This window comes from Ambystoma mexicanum, chromosome 4p, assembly GCF_040938575.1.
Source record: "Ambystoma mexicanum isolate Mex_15411 chromosome 4p, UKY_AmexF1_1, whole genome shotgun sequence".
Classification (NCBI taxonomy): Eukaryota; Metazoa; Chordata; class Amphibia; order Caudata; family Ambystomatidae; genus Ambystoma; species Ambystoma mexicanum.
Window position 1 is genome coordinate 251968827 of NC_090927.1, and position 19750 is coordinate 251988576.

At 40.9% G+C, this 19750-nt stretch overlaps 1 protein-coding gene across 3 annotated transcripts in view; it reads right to left on the reverse strand.

The window, feature by feature from the left end:
* Nucleotides 1-624: 624 nt before the first annotated feature.
* LOC138453176 (cytochrome P450 2K6-like) overlaps nt 625-19750 on the reverse strand; it is a 346951-nt gene continuing 327825 nt past the window's right edge. For all 3 annotated transcript variants that reach the window (XM_069605773.1, XM_069605771.1, XM_069605772.1), the window contains 2 exons: nt 14342-14483; nt 625-4647 (listed from right to left, as the gene is read on the reverse strand). In XM_069605773.1, the coding sequence (XP_069461874.1) occupies nt 4466-4647; nt 14342-14483 (324 nt within the window). In that variant the 3' untranslated portion in view covers nt 625-4465. The remainder of the gene's footprint in view (nt 4648-14341; nt 14484-19750) is intronic.

A 19750-nucleotide genomic window follows, 5' to 3' on the forward strand; every position in this document is an offset into this window, starting at 1 on the left:
GGAAATTAAAAAATTTACCGGTGCCTGACTTCCCGCCTGGACTCGGAATGACCGGGTGGCACCAGGAGTTCAGGCACTGGTAAACTGGTAATTTATTCCAAGTCCGTCTTATTTTACACTTCTCTTAAAAACTACCTTCTCCAGTCTTAAAATGATATTTTGTTTAGTCTATTATTTTACTTTGACTGTACTGTAAGCATACCTTGTTCAGCGCTTTAATGTAAAGCGCAATATAAATTACAAATACAATTTTTTTAAATACAATCAACTTTAGAATTTTGTGCCAAATCCTGAGTTTTATCGTAATGTAACTTGAATGTAGAGATTGGACATGGTAATAGAGCAATGGGAAGACTAGTTGGATTTGAACCTTATTTCCAGAGAACTTCTGTACAGTGCTTTCTTGTTCAGTTTGACCACATTAAAGAACCACAGTAGGTTGGTAGGGAGATTGTCTGCACAGTTTCAACTTTTTAAAGATATGTATGATCAAAGCGCACAGTTTCTTCTGTTCAACGGTGAGGTGCTCCTGACGGATGATGATTACTCTAATAAATCACTCTAGTTTATTTAAGCAATGCATGCATAACCTAGCAATGAATGGAAGATATATTGATTCATTTATTTTCAAATTTGCATATAGTGTATTTATTAAGTTAATGGCTAAAGGGAAATGCTATCTCACTTGCAATATAGAATATCAGAAATTGCTGACAAACAAAAATTCATGATATTCAAAGAACACTAACAATACAATATACACATCGAAAGAAAAAAGGTAATTGTAACAGGTTGTGTGCAAATCAATAAAATACAGCACGTAGTTCAATTGTGCAAACTTAAGACATTTGATTTAAGATTCTTGAAATTGACTCAGAACCAGGGAGGTAATAAACTAATCTAAATCATTAAAAACTATGTTTAAGAATCAGTCGCAGTGACTAGGGGCCTCATTACACGGTAGGCGGTAAGGGTTTACCGGTAGCGGTAAGGGCACCGGTAAACCCTTACCGCCTTACTACGAGTTCCCTTTACGGGATCCGACCTTAACGGCTGATTTTACCAGCCGTTAAAGTAGGGTGCCGCAAAGGGACCTCGTGCAAATTACGGTAATTAGCACCTTCCCCATTCCCATTATGCCCTATGGGGGCAAAAATGGGGAAGGGCCTTGGTGAATGGGGAATTACCGGCCCCGCTCACCTTGGAGTAGGCCGGTAATTCTGCCATCCACCAAGGCGGACAGGATAAAATACCGGCGTCAACCATGGCGCTAATAGCACCATGGTGACCGCACAACGTGTAATGAGGCCCTACGTCTGTTATTGAATCAATCACAGTGACTGATTATCATGATTTTGTTTATTGTATTGAATAACTGTCTGACATTCGTCACTGCTTTAATATACACTATGGTCCTGATTAATGGAATTGTTTGCATGGTGCAAAGTGACTTTTCACTGGTGCAAAGTGACTTTGCACTGCCAACAAACACCCTTATTCATAGAGCAGTACAGCGTGTATTTTTGCAGGTTTACTGTGCACCGAACAAGGGAGATTCAAACCTGCATCACTGATCCGAACGGAGAGAGCTCCAAGGATGCCGGCAGTCCATAGTGTCTGATGATCGGGAAGTCTGCAGAAGCAGACTAGTGCACAGCATTGTCGAGAGGAGAAAGGAATGTAGATGGCAGCCGGGAACACCGTTGCACTGCTATAGGGAAAGCCAGATGCCGGAGACCCCAACCGAATTCCCGCCATCACCTGAAGCCCTGGTGACGCGCTGAAAACCCCAACAAGGTAAAGGGTGGAATGGGGGACCAATGGGGGATGATGGGAGGCTTTCCAAGAGGGTGCATGCAGTTGTCCCTAGGCCCCTTTGCAACATAACGCTTGGTTGGCACATCAAGGGCAGAAAGCCTGCAATCTGTCCCCTCCTCATTGCAGGGGTGGAACGAAGCTTGTTGATCACCAGGAAAGGGTTGAGAACCCCAAGCACCATGAAAAGTACTTGAGTGGTATAGTGCCTCGCACGTGTGGAGGGGATAAACCCAATAACAGTCTAAGGAGGTCCAAGGACCCTAAACAAGATATGAGTCATCTTCCTCATGTCAGTACTTGGCAGGGCAGTGAACCTAGAGGGCCAGTTCAAAGAAGAAGCGAAGTCAGGGTTGAAGACCATCCTAATACCAAATATCAGGTGTTGTAGGTGTCAAGCATAACGATCAGAAGAAGAAAGTAATTCTCCCTGGTTATAAAGAACTGATAAGAAGAGACCAGGAGAAGGGAGTCATTCCTCTGGTTATCCAGAACTACAGTAAGGCCCAAAAAGGCATGGGGAACAGGGTCATTCCCCCGATCTATATGATACTGGACAGCAGGAGAAGGGAGACATTCTCCTGGCCCACCAAGGAAGTATTTTTTAGAACATTAATAAGGAAATCTTGTCTGGAACTTTACAATCAGGGGAAGGGAGCCATTCCCCCTGACAACATGTTTGACACGAGACTGTCCCAAGATTTGGGAACTGTTCAACAAACCAGGAACCATAACCGAGGATAAGGGAGTAATTCTCCTGGGACCAGAACAGTACTGCTTTATTCTTTGAGTTGACAGGCATCTTTATCTGTAGTTGAGGCAGGGAAAGCCGTCCTAGGAATTGGGATACGTAGGTCTAGGTTTCTAGCTTTCTGGTTAAATAAAAGACTTTAGCCCCAAGCGTGCCATCTTTGTGTCAACCTCCTTCTTCGGGACTGTTACAGGATGTATGTGGATCCATTCACAAAAATCAATGCAATGAGGGGGGAGAAGCCTATTTTGACCTATCCAATCAGTTGGATCAATGGAAGAAAGATGTATCAACAATATTGCCCATTATTATAATATGATTTATTATGGTCATCACTAATTTCAATATTGATACAGCAATTTCCCTCCAAAGGAATTTTGGCATGTACCCACTAAATTTGCATTATTAAGGATAACGCAAAAACCTTATAGACTGGATGCACCTTCACCAGTTCCATGTTAAAACGTGTCACTGTATTTCCTCATTTGGTAAGATTATGCTTATTCAGTAAATGTGCATTTTTTCAGTTTTTTGTATTGTTGTTGTGCTGGTGTTTAAATTATTGTACCATTCACTATTTGTGTTGTTTTAGTGAGATTTTTTGTTGTTGCCTTTTTTTGTTGCCCTTTTCCCTTTTATCAGTTGGGGTACCCCTCTGAATTCCCTTCTTCGCTCAATGCATGTCCTAGTTACCTAAACCCATGTGTTGCTATGCCTACCCTAAAAACATGTGGACGATCACCTTACCCCATTTCTTGGCCCCTATTATGCTTTTTTTGATGCCCTTAGTCCCATTTATCCTGCCTATAAGAGGTATACTGCCTTTATTTATTTATTGTTTATTTATATAGCATTTATACACAGCTCAAGTGCTTCAAAGCACTTCAAGGTGGGAAGGTAACAAGGGAAAACAATAATCATTCTTAGGCCTTGAAGATTCTGAATGATCTAAAGACAAAAAACTAGCATACTATGCCTGACGACATTTCTCCTAGTGCAAGTGCATGCAGTGGTACAGTTGAGACCTAGCATGGGAGGAGGGGGACAGAAAACTGTGCCTTTGAAGAGCTTTTAATACCTTTATCCTTGCAGTGAATACATAGGATTTAGTGGAAGAACTTGGTGAGAGAGGTCTTGTAAAAAAAAGAGGCATCAAGAGGCCATAGAGAACATATATTGCAAAATCCATAGCCCCTTGTTTTGAAGCCAGGAGTTATGTTTTGTATTCTTTATGTTAAGGTATCTCCGGTATCTATTTGTCAACCAATAGCTATGCATGCTATACTTATAATAAGGCTCATGAAAAGTCGCAAGTCGCACAAATCAGTAGCACAAGGAAGACATGAATAAGTGAGTGAAAATCTTATCACACAATCATTTGGTCTACAATTGATCAGGATAACATGTTTGAAAACTGGAAACAACGCTAATGTAAATTTAGTTAAGATCATAAAAACATGTGTTTTTGCATATCCTATGCAGTATGATAAAGGGACAATACCAATATGTTGTTTGTCGGAAAATCATTTTATGTTACGTTTATACTGGGCACTAAATAAAGACAATAGGAATGTTATGCATGTTCGTGTCACATAGCTGAAAACATGTTTTCCCTAGATGTTCAGGGCAGAAAATATTTTTTCCAAACTCACTGACATGGCTTTAGGCGATATTATAAAAAAATAAATATAAAAAGCAAAACATCAAATATCACCAATAAGAGTGCCGTTGTAATTTGAATGGTGCATTTCGAGTTTGAGACATCCAGCAACTCAGTCATTTTGTACTATGAATTATGGACATGCACAGTTAATATATTGTGGCCACATCAATAACAATATAGAATGTACTCAGAGATTGCAGTGGGGCAGATAATGGAGGTTATGTTGAGAAGTTGTCTTAAGATCGTGCCAGGGCACAAAGTTCATAATGCAAAGGCGGCGTTGAAAATCCAACCGCCGGAGTGAGGTCAAGGTGCGTTACACCAGGTGCGGGACAGAAAGTAAACTTTTGCAGGAGACTGGTAAAGAACAGGAAGAGCTCCATTCTAGCAAGATTTTCACCAATGCAAATTCTTCGACCTGTAAAGAAAAATGTAAGGTTGAATTATTATATATTTTTAAGATTTCATTGACCCTCATGTATATTTTAGATCCACCTTAAATTGTTTACACAGTTATTTTTCTTGAACTCTATGTTTATCTGACCAATACAGATTGCATTTCAAATGGATTAGTGATAGATAATTCAGAAAATAGTAATCAATAAGATATTTCTTTCAGGCGTAAGGAAGATAACGTATCTCAAACGATGGTTCATAAATGTAGCTGCTAACTTAAGTGCCTTTCTTGCGTCATTAAATAATGTGCTATGTAGCATGATATGACCTATACTACCTTGCTTGCCCATGTCAGAAGGCCATAGTTATATCTCCCAGAGCCCCGAAGCATAGATCAAAAGATTTTGAATGCATGGAGCTGACCAAATCAAACACTCACTTTTTACTAGAATACAACTTTACATCACATAGGAGAATGGTGTTCAGCTAGCCAACTCCCTCTCCTTCCACTACCAAGTTGTTTGTTGTTGCGGGGTGAGAGAACATGCCTCCAGGGCCTGAAGACAACCCGCTCCCTCCCCTCACACTTAGTAGTTGGTGCATATCGTTCTGCTCTGGTTGCTGCGCTCTGTCCCTGGCCTCACCTCCTACCATAGAAATAGAAAAGGCACTTAGTCCCTTTTCTATTTGCTATGGTGCCTGTGATTTTGTTTTTTCTTCAAACAGTAGGTTGGGCTCACACAATACGCATATAGCCCATCTCCCTAGAAAAAAACAATATTCATTCCCCAGGTGGAGCCCCGAGGTGTGAGTAACTATCACCCCCACTTTAGAGGTAAACCAGGCCTGCTTAGGCTCAGTCTGGCAGAATGTTACAGGCCTGGTACAACCTCCAGCATAACGAAAGGGGGTGACAACTACATTCTCCTTTTGAATGTATCCACAATAGAATTGTACAGATTTAGTTAACACTACTTTTGAATCTTGCCACACTAGTTTCTGCACTAACTTGCTTTCTCTCTACTTTGAATTTAGTCACATTAAAAATTGGACTGAGAAAACACTTCTTTTGAATTTAGCCACATTAGAACTGAACTGATTTGGCGTCCCCTCTTTTTTTAAATGTATCCTTAAATGTATCCTCACTAGAATGTGAACTGATTTAGTTAACGCTGCTTTTCAATTTACCCACACTAGAATCATACTGATTTGGCATCTGCTCCTTTTGAATTTAGCCACACTCGAATTTTACTGATTCATCTCTTTAGATTTAGTTTAGACATGCCACACTGCAGACCATGCACCAGGACCAAAGCATACACAGGACAATACTGAATGAAGATCCGACAATAAAACTACTCCACACCCAGAGATCACCTGAAATCAACTAACCACCCCCTTTCTCTTCTCCACACGTTCACACCTCTCAAATACGACACACGCCCAGACAGCTAGTGAAACAACCCACCAGAAAACTCACAGACTACATACCCCTCTCTAATCATACATCAAACCCAATACCTGCAAACAACAAACAACTCAGACACAACAATCCCAGTGCACATAAGAATGCACACTGAGGAAGCTCAAAGTTCCTCGTGGTTCTGCATGCATCAACAGATGAGCACACATTCTATCCTATCCATCTCTCTCTCACCAACCAACACTGCCAACCTTTGTTACAGAGCCACGTGAGCACCCGGAGACCATGCAAGTAACAAGGGTGCATGTAATAAATCAACATAAATAACAAAGCAGAGTAAAGGACAATTTAAACTAAATCGATGATAAATACAACTTATGATATACTGATGCTGATCTCAAATGCAACTTGTATTCTAATATTATACCATGGGGTTGAAAACACTGTGTACAGTAGTTGGTGAATCATTTTCTGCTTGTGAGTGGATTGGTGATATACCACCCACAAATTGAATTACATATTTTAATTAATGTCTAGCCACCGAAAGAAGGGATCTTTTCATGGTCATTTCATATGTTCTTCATGCATAATAAATGCATGGCACTTACAATAATCTCATATTAATATTCTATTGACTGACAAAATCAGTCTTTCCAATTGACATTTTTGATGCTGTTGCCTTGCATTTGTCTGCAGTGTGTTCAGCATATATCAATGTATTTTGATTGGCCTATAGCTACAGTATGGTTCACAATATATCAAAGCTTTAAATTAAATAGTTTCCTTTGATATATGTATATGCTTTCAAAATATATTAATTGCAATACGTGCGGTTCATTATGAATGGCTACAACTACTCAACTGCATGTGCTCATTTTCATTTCTCAAATAATTGAGTCCAAGTATCAGCCAGCATTGGTGACACTTGTATTATGAGGTCGAGTGTCATGAACAAAAACATAACCTCACATTTACATCATTAGCGGGCTACAGTTTGAAGGATTGCCATTTGGCAAGGCCGTAGAAATACTGGATTTTAGGATTTGTATTATATGTCATTAATAACAAAATAATATAGGTAAGTCTTTCTCAGAAATGGTGGTCTGCCAACCAGATCCCCATTTCACCAAAGCAGTAAAATTGACACTATATTTCAAATTTCAAACTACAAATTAGATAAACAGATCTATCTTCCAGAGCACCCAAATTTGGAATGAGCTCAAAAACACTTTTATACTTTAACCGCTAAAGTAGGCAAAACATTATGGAACATATTGCTGTATTCAAGTAGGTATTCATAACAGTTTATTAATCCCTCAGAGGATTGTGCAGTTACTATTCCCATTGGCCCTTAAATACAATCTTCATTCAAACTCATGTTTCAGCGCCAAAACCAAAACTTTTGTGTACACGTATCCCAGTGCAACATAAAAAGGATAGCCTTCTAAAAGGTTGGCTGACCGGTTTCAGGGCTCATGGTCTTATGCACCTTCGTCAGGACCAGGATCATCAAAGATCTCTTAGATAGGTCGTGTCAACATCTCTATGATAGGAAACCTGTCAAGCGAGATGCATGATTTCAATCAGATAAGTGCAGTGTTCCACTTCGCTATTGCAAATAAATGAATTTCTCTGTTGTAACTATCTATGCTTTTAACAACTACGGTAAGCTATATTAGGAAACACCATGCCAGCTACCTAATGGCTACATGAACAATGCATGCTGTATGGCCTGCCTCACCATCCAATGGCTAACATTCAATGTGATTCACCACAGTGCTAAGGCTCCCTCATCTTCATGTCGTGACACAAACACTCATTGTAAACTTGTGCCGGCAGACGGTGCATGCTAGTGCCTCCTTCATGCTGACGACTGGAATCATCCATGGGATCAATCCTTGTTACCGTGACTCCGGCCATCACGTTTCTAGTTGTTCAAAACACACGTCAGCTGGAAGTACTAAGGGACCTTAGGCAACCATGGTGCATCATTATACAGTTACCATAGATCGGTATAGTTCAATCCTGGCCAGCTTGCCCATTTTAGCACTCCATTTCTGGCCATTATACGACTTAAAGGCTACTAGCAAGACATCACTCATTAATTCTGTGTCTACATCTTCCCGATAACCACATATTTGGGATAGTGAATTTATTTCCACTCGTATTTCATCAATTTGTGGCATTATTTCATCACGCTCTCAATGTTTCTTGACACATGAATGTCCTTCATTCATAAGAGGGCCCCCACATCCCACCTCACCATCTATATCCACTGTGAGGCCAGCTACCATCTTGGAGCAGTGTATTGGGCTTTGAATGTGTAACTCAAAGCAAACTTCCCACTATTCTTGGGTCATATTATTACTGTGAGGAAAAGCTCTCTTCAAATAGACCTTTTTGCAGTGGATCGGTCCCTAATATTATGCAACCACCCCCATGCATCTGGCCCGGTGAGTGCTCAGGCATTGACAGTATTATCCCTCTTCTCTTTTCGTTGATCACCTTCACTAGGGAGGTTACCCTCATTTATCTCGGTAGAGTTGCCAACTCGTGCCAGTGGATTTCCTCATTCAGACCAATTATATGAAAATGTAATATGAAAATACACTCCTACAGTAGTAGGGCAGAAACATGTCCACCCCTCCTTGGCAACGTGATTTTATTCTAGTCTGGTCCACTTTTAATCTTCAGGTTTGTGACCTGCCTTAACAAAATGCCCAACAAGGGGAGCTGTCAATATCTTAGTTCTAATGTTCGACTTAAGCTTGATAATCCTTTTCCTCACAGGTCTTTCTGTCATGACAATATACTTTAAGTTACATGGGCACTCAATGAGGAAAAAAACCAGTCCAGTGTTACAATTTGTAAAACATTTCTGTGTCCACTGCCTTCTCCAACTAATTCCAATTGTGGTACTTCTCATTGTTTGTGGACACACAGAACAGGACCCATAAAGGGAATGGCCTGTTGGCTCTTGTTTATTCCATAGTTCTCTTTGATTTGTATGAAAAGCTGCCCCACTCATTTTGCTGGATATCGCATGTACTAACCGGTGGTCACAAATGTTCTGCCTTCTCTTGATGACAAAATGTGGTTTATTAAGGTGCACACTTCCATTGTTCAAAATCGGCCATAGATGAAATATCCTTGTTTTTGATTTGGTTGAACAGGGGCGAATAACTGAATAGCACAGTAATTTACCCTGGAGCTGCTGGTGTTTCCTTTTACTGCAATGTCTTTTCTCAAGGGATATTCTGTGCCCTTTTGGAAGCTTGTCTAAGAGTTCTTCGCGGATACCCCCTCTACGCCCGCTGGTTCTGCAATCGTTGTGCCTGTGTTTTGTACTCTTGAAGGTCCGAGCAGGTTCTTCTGTATTGGACAAACTGTCTTAATGGCAGATTCTCTAGAAGCACTGTAGGGTGATAGCTCAAAAAGGTATCCAAGATTTACGATCTGCCAGTTTACGGAAGACTGTAGTTGCAAGTTCCACTTTTTAGTGAAAAATGTTGAGGTCGAATAAATGCATCTCATTGCTTGCTTCTGACGTGAACTTCAAACAGAAATTTCTATCATTTAAACCAACTACAAATTACCTGCAGATCTGACTGACAGTAAAAATCAAGAAGTCATTTATATATCTCTTCCCTGCATCAATGATTGCTAGAAAGGGATTATTCTCCACAGAAAAACATGTGCTCTTTGTCATAAACTGCCCACATAAATATTGGCCATGCATGGAGCAAATGTTGTGCCCATCATCTTTCCAGAGATTTGGTGGAAAAATTCCTCCTCATAAATGAAGAAGTTCCTGGTGAAAGCTACTCGATCCTTTGCCTATTAATTTTACATGTCAAATCTATGTATTGTTCCTGAAGTCCTGTTTTGTTTCTCTGAAGCGCTTTGAAGTAGCACTACCATGAGCAAGAACTTTATGAAACAAAAAAAATAAATGTACATATATATATATATATATATATATATATATATATATATATATATATATATATATATATATATATTCAATGAAAAAACCTTTTTAAAGGGACATATGGTTGTAAAACCGAAAATCCTCACAAATTTGCCAGTTAGGTAAGCTAAGCAACCATAAATCACACCTCCACTGTGCATGGCTAAGACAAACACCAAGGACATCAAGATGGCATCACAAAAGTCACTGATGACATCACTGGTGACAGCACATTTCTGGACCACTTGTTTATCTCTACCAACATATCTAGGCGAGGTGGTTTTGTTCACTGACAGTCAGAATATTAAAATTGAAAAGTTGCGATATACATAGACGTTATCGTCATATGTATTTGAAGTACTTTCCTTAGGGTTTGGTCTCAGCTCATGGTGCACATAGATGGGGAAATAGGCAGGCCTCAAACACACAATTCATTTGTATACATGAAGATGAACTTTAGCAAAGTTTTTTTCAGTGAATTTCATGGGTTTTTGCCAGTGCATTCTAATTTACTACAACTTGATAATATTATACTTAGCCAAATATAACAACATTATTGTCCAGTTTATTCTGCCATGTCCACCTAAGCATCATTTTTAACACTTCTATACACCTTTGGAACTTTTTCCACTGTTTTTGCGTTCATCGACATCATGAACGTCTGACGGCATTGCAGACTTTCGGGACAGTCTCGTGTGACCTTGTGCGTGTGTGGCATGATGCTGTGTTTGTGAATGCGTTTGCACTTCGCGATCGGGTATGTGCTTCGCAGACAGTTCAGAACTGCATTTTCAGCTCATCTAGAAGCTTTGAAGCTCCAAATTTACCCTTGCACAACTTGTAAACCTATTCTTGCTCATTATCCATTAACAATCTAGCACACAGCACACACTTGGAAGAATATTAGCAAAACTGCTATTCATCTTAAAAATGGCATCAGCTATTGCCATCCATCCTACCCACGAGTCACCACCACCGCCAACAGAAGGACCAACACAATAAAAAAAGCACTGTACTTGCAAAGACAAATGAAGATGACTAATAAGATGAGGTAGAGGAAGTGCCTACCTCTAGCACCTAGAGAGAATCATGGTTGTGGCACTTCTTTAACACTATTGGGAATGTACCAAAGTGAAATGCACTGAGAGCAACATTGTACTCAGTTTGGGACTGCCTGGACAGTACACCTACAGGACCACCTATATGCGCCACCACACCAAATCCAACCACTGCAATGGTCTCAGAAAGGTTGTTCCTTTCTTAGCAAGAAGTAGGCTGTCTTCCTCCACCTCATCTTCCTCAACCAATACTGTAACCACAAAGCCTATTTCTGTGGGACACAAAATCCTGCCAGCTACCTTGCACGCAATAAACAGGGCTGTTTATCCTTATCATTCGATGACAACAGTCCTCTGTATATACTGCAACCACCATACTGCCGGGGGGAGCAATTTTAAAGTACTTTTGAAGCTGTAATCAAGGAACATGAGAAACACTGCCCCCTAACTTAGATGTAACACATGCACAGCATCTTCCCCTGTCCACCTGCTCTCCAGATCAGTGCTTGGTGCCTCTTACCTTATTCCCCTCACCAACTTACATTCTAACCTCTCATGCAAAACAAAAGAGAAATAAAAAAAACAACAAAAAAGGTTCCTTTAGGAACCACCTTTCGCAGTTAAAAAATAGAGCAAAAAATAAAATCTTATATACTCCATCTACTTTACATTTCTCAGTAAAGTATCTAGACTCAATAAGATTTTCCAATATTCCCATTAGCATTTTCTGATATGCTAATGGTAATAATGTTGTGTTCATCTCTGAGGATAACGACCCGGCAGCCCAAGTTATCGGGCCAAGCAAAGCGAGGGTGGATAACGAGGGCACCAGAACGTTATCCCCCATTCCAGCCCCTGAAATGGGGGATGAAGGTCATTAGCACCCCGGGTTGCTAAAGCGGTAACCCTGGGTGCTAAAAATAATAGTATTTTTCTTCCTACACAAGGACGTGCATGGTGTCCCGTGGTATGAAGGAAAATCCTTTTCTAATATGGCCACCATACAACAGGAAGGGCGGGATCTGTACAGAGCCACTCATCTCTTTCCATGGCAGCCTGCAGAAAGCAACGAGAGAGCCCTATGACTGTATTACCACAATCATATTTTTGTCCCTTTCAAACTAATCTCAATTTTGAAAAACTTCATCTCATAGCCAGTCCCTGGTGGGCACGGCCACTTTAACCCCATTGGTCGTCCCTCGTAGTCATGGCCAGTAGCAAGATTGTCCAGCTCATGACCTTATGCCATGACCCGGACAATCTGGTCACTGCTCATGGCCCAAGGGTACATATATATACCTCAGTCACCAAAGGTATATCACTATTTTTGTACTTACATTATGACACGTCAACAAAAAAAAAACACGGACACATTTGTAAAACCATGCTTTCAGGTCCTTGACAAGGCTCCTTTCATGAGTTTGCTGGACATCTACCCATGTTTTATTATTTCAAATGTGTCAAAATGTATGTTCAGATTTTGCACAAACATTTAAGGTTGGGTCTATAATCTTTCTAAAAACCTTTGTGCACATTCGTTAAACGGCAACAAAGTTATAAGCCATCTAAAAATGCATAGACCCCCCTCTAATTTAACCCCCTCTTAATAAAATCCCACCAAAATTTTCAAAAACAGTTATATCACAAAGTTAGTTTTACAAACATTTGTGCAGATTCGTTCAATTGCACCACATTTATAAGCCTTTACAATATTGAACTTATAAGCCGCACAAAATGTGTTGCTACTATGTGTATCGCAGGTCCTGTAATATATGAGCTGGTTTACCAGGAGTGGGATCGTTCTTCAAAAAAAGGTATTGTTTTTTAAAAAATATTTGCATGTACATGTGTGTTGTGTGAATATGTGTTTGTGTATGTGCATGAATGAGTGAGTGAAGTGTTAAATGATGCCAGCACCAGCAATGTGATGTATGTGAGTATATTTGTTCTTGTATGAGTATGTACTTATAATGGCAATAACAGGAAATGTTGACCCATAATTATTAGAGTGTTCATACAGTGGGGATAATGCTGTTATTAGATATAGCCAGCATGGATGTGTCCTGACATTGAAAATATTAGCATATTTTGGCACATAAAGCTTTTGCCTGTCATCGTACAGTGGCAATAATGCTATGAATGGGCAAAACCAACACAATTGTGTTCTTACAGACGCATTATTGGACACAACCATCACTTGTGTGTTCTTATAGTGAAAAAGGATGGGCATTCTGAGTGTATTCTTATAGTTTCTATTCCAGCACAGCCATTAGGAATATTTCTTCTTGCAGCAAGACTGCCAATATTGGACAGAGCAATCATGAGACTGTTTTTACAGTGCCAACATTGGCACTTTTTTACACAGACATCATGCTTGCAGTTTTACAGTGGCAATATTGGTATGTATTTGCACCGTGAGCATGGGCAGATCTGATATTGGCAAAACTGGAATATATTTTGCCACAGCCAGCATAAACGGGTCTCCTCACTGTAGCAATGCTGGCAACATGTTCACAGTCCTCACAAGTGAGTTCTTCCAGTGGCAGTACTAGTTCAAATTGTGGAAACAGTAATCCTGAATAATTGTTGGAATTTTCTCCAGCCTACTCGTTGACCTGCCATCTCGTTGAATTTTTGTGTTACCCTAAAGAAAATAGCGTACTTTATAAATGCTGGACTCTCGTTAAAATGAACAATCCACCAGCTATGCTATAATGGATACAAACATATTTCAGAAAATCCACATTACCTATTTTTCCCAGTTTTTCCTCAATTTCCACACTGATTTTGAGAATGCAAATGGATCTCGCACAATATAAATTCATTATATTTCTAACCCTCTGTGCATTACAAGGCATTTTTGTCTATGAGAACATGGGCAGAGATGCATACACCTCTCTACCCCCTTTTGTTGTCCACACAACAAAAAATACCTATTTGTGACATTAATGTGAAGTGCTTGCACTTCCCTTCAGTACAGAACAAACAAGTTTTAAAACTTTGTGGCAGTTGTTAAATGTCTATAGCCACTCCAGTGTTGGAGGTAAATTTGAGTTAATATATGAGATATTTTCTCTCGAGATATGGGGGTAAATACAACGTGTGTTATTGCTGTAAAATACTGCCTGCTGTTACCAAGCAGGTGCTAAAACCAGGCATGTTTTGTACCTTTGTGAGAGCCATGGTATGTTTTAACGTGCTTGGTTATAAACATTTGGTTCCCACAAAACAAGAATTTTAAGGAAAATGGCAAGATAATGTTTACCTGCTCCAAAACTCATTAAAGCCTCTTTCTTCACAAACTTCCCATCAGAGTCAAGGAAATGCTGGGGGTTGAACTCTTCAGCCTTCTCAAACTGAGTCTTGTCGTAAAGTACAGATTCTAATAGCGGAATAACATACGTGCCCTACAAATATTTATAAAAAAGATAACATTAAGTGTCGGGTTATTCAGTGATGCACATAATAGATGTTTTTTGTTTTACAGTGTTGTGTTATCTCGAGAAATACAAAAATGCGTATTAAAATGCAAAGGAGCGGGTCGGGAGAGAAGGGAGAGCAGTTAAAATGTAATAAGTACATAACATTCCTGATTAACGTAAGCACCAATAACAGAAACAATAATCAAAGAAAGTGCAACATGTTAAATGTGATTAAGTCTGAAGAGAAGGGAAGAGGGAGGGGAATTTAAAAGAGTGCCGGTACAATGGACCTCATTCCAAGCCAGCCGGTCAGGTAAAAAATGCTGGTATTCATGGATACTGACATTTACTGGACCAGCCGACTACAGGTTTACTGGTGCACCAACTGGGTTACCTCCAGCGACATGTGCCCTACTGGCGAAAGAACTTAATTAAATCCTCTCATGGAGTCTTATGGGACTCCATAAATGGGGATTTACTCCATCCCTCCGGAACTCGTAATGCGGTGGCAATGCCAATTGACTGAGTGCTGGAAACGGTAACAGCTATTTTTTCTGGTATACCGTCAAGAAAACAAGAACTGAAAATAAAGCAAGCATTGAAAAATACCACATATCTATTCTCTTAAATACTTGTTAGTGTTTGTTGATCATAGATGAATACATAGATTTGGAGGCGGGTGAAAGAAGGATTGGAAAGTTTTTAATGTAAGCGCATACCATTCAGCCATGGAACAGGGGGGTGGCAGCTATTGCAATAAATACTGCTGACACTTTTAGTACATTTAGGAGACACATTGGTTAATGACCATGTTCTTGTATTTGTGGACAGCATGAGAGATTAAGATTGTAGACTGTGTAATATATTGAGCATTTCCTTTAAAATAGGAGCATCACCTTAAAGAAAGAAAAGTGTATATTCAAAAGGAAATAAATTAAATACTTAGAGCACAATATTAGAGCATCAGGAGTACAGGCCAAAGCAGTGTTTGTCGAAGCAATGCACCTAGAACCAACAAATAAAGATCATTGCTCACGTTCATAGGTATGGTAATGGTAATGTTTATTTATAAAACACCTATACACAAGGCAATTGTTTCAAAGCACTCAAGGAGGGTGGGAACATGGGGAAAGACAACAGTTGAATTAGAGCCCTTGAAATTCTGAGACGATAATTGACTGCAAATTGGCCTGGGGGCAACTCGGCAGTTTTACCAAGTGCAATTAAGGGATGAAGACAGGGGACAGCAGACAGACGATTGTTCGGCAAAGTACATTTGGATCGTGCAAGTGCACAGACAGATACAAGGAGGGGGAGTTCCAAGTGCACCCAGTTGGTGGAAACTGGGGTAACTGCAGAGAGAGCCACTCTCATGGGTCATTTCCCAAGTGCAGTGATGGTGGTGGGAGTACAGGGCCCTCAGGCAAGTGTGAGAGACGACTGGCGGGGGTGCCCAGGACCTGTGAGATCTGAGGTACACCAGGTGGCCAGTCAACAAGCTGTGAGGAAGTGGAGGGAGAGAGGGAACGAGCAGAGGGGTAGGTTAGCAGGGTAGTGGGAGAGAGAAGGAAGAGGAAAAAAGAAAGGTCTTGAGGAGTTTCAGATACTTAAGAAGATCAGGCTCAAGACAGAGGGTGGCAGGGAGGCTATTCCAGAGGAAGGCAGCTGCTGAGGATAATGATCTCGCTCCAAATCTCTGCTTGGAGAACAGGCTCAATCGCAGAAGGTTTGAGGTAGATGAGCAGAGGTTTAGGGAGGGGCAGTATTTAGGTAGTAAATGTTGCAGATAGGTAGGTGCCAGGCCCAAGAAAGCCTTGTGGACAATGCAGAGGGTCTTAAACTTGACCCTTGCAGCCACCGGGAGCTAGTGAAGGGATTTCAGCACCAGAGAGATGCGGTCCATGGGATTGAGGACAGGGATAAGTCTTCCGGTTCTGTCCTGGATGAGTTGCAGAGGGTGCAGAAGCAGGGAGGTTGAGTAAGAGGCTATTGCAGTATTCCAGCCTAAAGAGAACCAGGGTTCTGGAGACAGTGAGTGCTGGGGTAAAGTTAGAAAGAGTAGAGTACCTCTGTGAAGGTGTAGTTGATTGTTAGACTTTTTAGAGATGTCCGAAATGTGCAGAGAGAGTGGAGTCGAAGATGACTCCAAGGTTTTTTGCCTTGCAGGTCGGTGCGGGCGCAGGGCCAAGGGAGACCGGCCAGAATGAGAGTGGCAAGACGGGAGCAGGGGTCCCAATGCGAATGATCTCAGTTTTACTGGCATTAAGGAAAAGGTCATTTGTCACATACCATAAGTGAGTAGAGGAAAGACAATCAGATATGAGCGAGGGTGTGGAGGCGGCTGAGGGTCGCCTGAAAGATAGCTGTGTGTCATCTGAATAACACTGGAAGTTAGAGGTGAAAGTGGCAATCACACATTCCAATGCAGCCATATAGACGTTGAAGATTCAGGGGGTTAGGTTAGATCCCTGGGGAACGCCACATGTAGAGAGAGCACTAGTCAAGTTAAAGACTCCAAGTTCCAGTTGGGATGGATGGTCAGAGAGAAAGGAGGTTAACCATGCCAGAGCATGATCTGTGATTTCGAGGGTGTCATAGAGACCTGTGATCAGGATGTTGTGGTTGACCATGTCGAAGGCACAGGAGCGGTGAAGGAGGGAGTGTTAATGTTGAGGTGTGAGAGCAGGTCTTCACGGGTGTTCAGAAGAGCAGTTTCGATGCCTATGGACACTCTAAAGCCAGACTGATGGTCGTTGAAGCAACGAATAGGTTCAGTGTGGAGGGTCAGCTGAGAGATAGCCAACTTCTCTAGGAGTTTGCCCAGGAAAGGAATGATAGAAATAGGGTAGTATTTTGTCAGAATGGATGGTTCGGCAGAGGGTTTCTTGAGCAGAGGTTAGACAAGGGAGTATTTAAGAGCAGCTGGGAACATTCCAGTGGAAAAGGAGAGATTGCAGAGATCAGCCAAGGCTGGGGCGAGGGAGTAAATATTGTCCTTAATGGTTTTGCAGGGGCAGTGGTCCACCTGTTTGGATGAAGCCGTCATAGACCAGACTTGTCTGGAGACCTCATCACGTGTGATGGGTGAGAGTGAAATGAAGGGGAGTGGAGGGGGCCCAAGGGAGGCTTCAGTGTTGGTGTGTGCTGTAGTGTGGAAGAAAGGGAGGAAATGATGACTTGGGTTTTTGTGATGAAATGTGCAGCCTGGGCCGAGCAAAGGTCCTGGTTGGGTGTGGTAGAAGAAGAGGCTGCTGTAGGAGCGGCCAGTCCCTTACAAACTTTGAAAAGTTTGGCCATGTTGCTTGATGTTGCCGAGATGCAGGCTTGAATAAAGACGTTTTTGGAGCAGATGCAGCCTTGGTGTGCCTTTGACGGAGGAAGTATGGAAGAGTATTAGTCTCGATTCGTTAAATATGTTTCACGAAACATTGAAAATTGGCCTAAACTATTAATTAAAGGCAGACCATTCAAGAAGATGGAAGACAATATGCAAGAAGTTAAAGAATTGAATAAGGCAATCTGAATAACGGGTTTACCCAAATTGACCGAAAAAAGGTCACAGACAGTATCAAAAAGAGCAAAACAAGAAAAAGGGACCCTGTGGCTTCAGACCCGACCCACATTCGAGGAACAGAACTAACACCACAGTGGTATAGGAGAAGCTGAGGTGGCAGCCAGCAAAACTGTAAGTAGAGGGGGTTGAATTTTGGTTTAACCAGTTTTGTGTTGTTTTACTGAAGTACAATTGCGGTGAACTAGACTACGGACAACACCGCCACGATTATTTGTACTTTGGTGAAACAACCCAAATCCAGAATAACACCTGCACTATCTAAGAGTATGAACAATGTGTAGCATACACCTCCAGACCTCTTTAATAAAGAACACTCATTAATCAACATTTGATAAAGATGCATTAGCTATAAGGTGGGCAAGCGAAGATTCCACAGCTTCTTATGGTGACTTGCTTAAAGTACAGATTGATCATATACAGTTTATGCAATGAACTAAGAGCGTGATCAAGTTTCAAGTACAATTAAAAGGTGTGCAATGAACCTACACAAGTATACAATTGAGTTACTCAGTATTTCTGGCAATGCCAGTGTGTTGTCAGACTGCTTATCATGTCATCAAAAATACATAGCACCTATTTATTTATTTGGTTAAGCAACAGGAAGAAGACATACATGAGGAAGAAGTAGAGCATGTATGTTTGTCTAATGTCATTACTATCGCTAAATACGTGTGGCATAACATGGAGGAGCAAGATACCAACTTGACTGACACAAAAAAGGTATATAAGGGAACAATGGCCCAAGAATGAAACACTTGAAGAGAAGGTTAGACCATATTGGGAATCTCAAAGAGAACTCAGTGTGGAAGAAGGTACAGTAATTAGGAGAGATTCAGAGGTTCCACTAAAAGGATTGGAGAAGAAAAAGTAGAAGGGTCACTCAAAGGAAATGTAGGCATTATGAAAATGATACATAGTGCCAGATAGCATTTGAATGTTCAAACAGAGAGGGAAGTAAGAGATTCTGTAGAGTGCAGTACATGTGATGAAGTATTGAGACTAAAACATATGTAGGACAGGTATTTTTCCTCTGGCCTGCTTTTGGATTCTTGTATAACTAGGCCATACCATGGTCACTACATCCCTCCAATCCCTGGCCAGCAGATAAAATATGATATGTTAAGCAACCTTCATTAGGGAAGAGCAGGAAATGAGCTACCACCCCAAGTCTCTGTAAAATAGCACAGCAGAGACCTGGGATTAATTCCATAATGCTCATGTAATGAATATTAGTGACTCCAACACTCCTGTTTGTACTTCATATTGGTACCAGGTAGTTAAACTAGCAAGTGGGAAGTACAAGACTGTGATATACAGAAGACACACCAAACTGGTCACTGTTTAAGGTCCACTTGGCCATCATGACATGCTTTTGATATTTTTAATCTACAAATGGGATAACGTTCATGCTGTTCGGGTCAACACTATAATGTACATAAAGCCTTAACTGAGTTGTATAACAGAATAAAACGTAGTTCTGAGGTCTCTGCATCATGAGCTAGTACAACACCTCTAAAGAAATACACAGAACCATTCCCTCAGCTTCAGCAGCAGCTGATTCCCCCATCAGATCCAACAAGTACTTCTTAGCTGGTCCGTATCCTTCGCTATTCTATGTGAGGCTTAGAGGTTGATATGCGGGCTTCAGCAAGGAATCAGCATAGATAATATTAAGTTG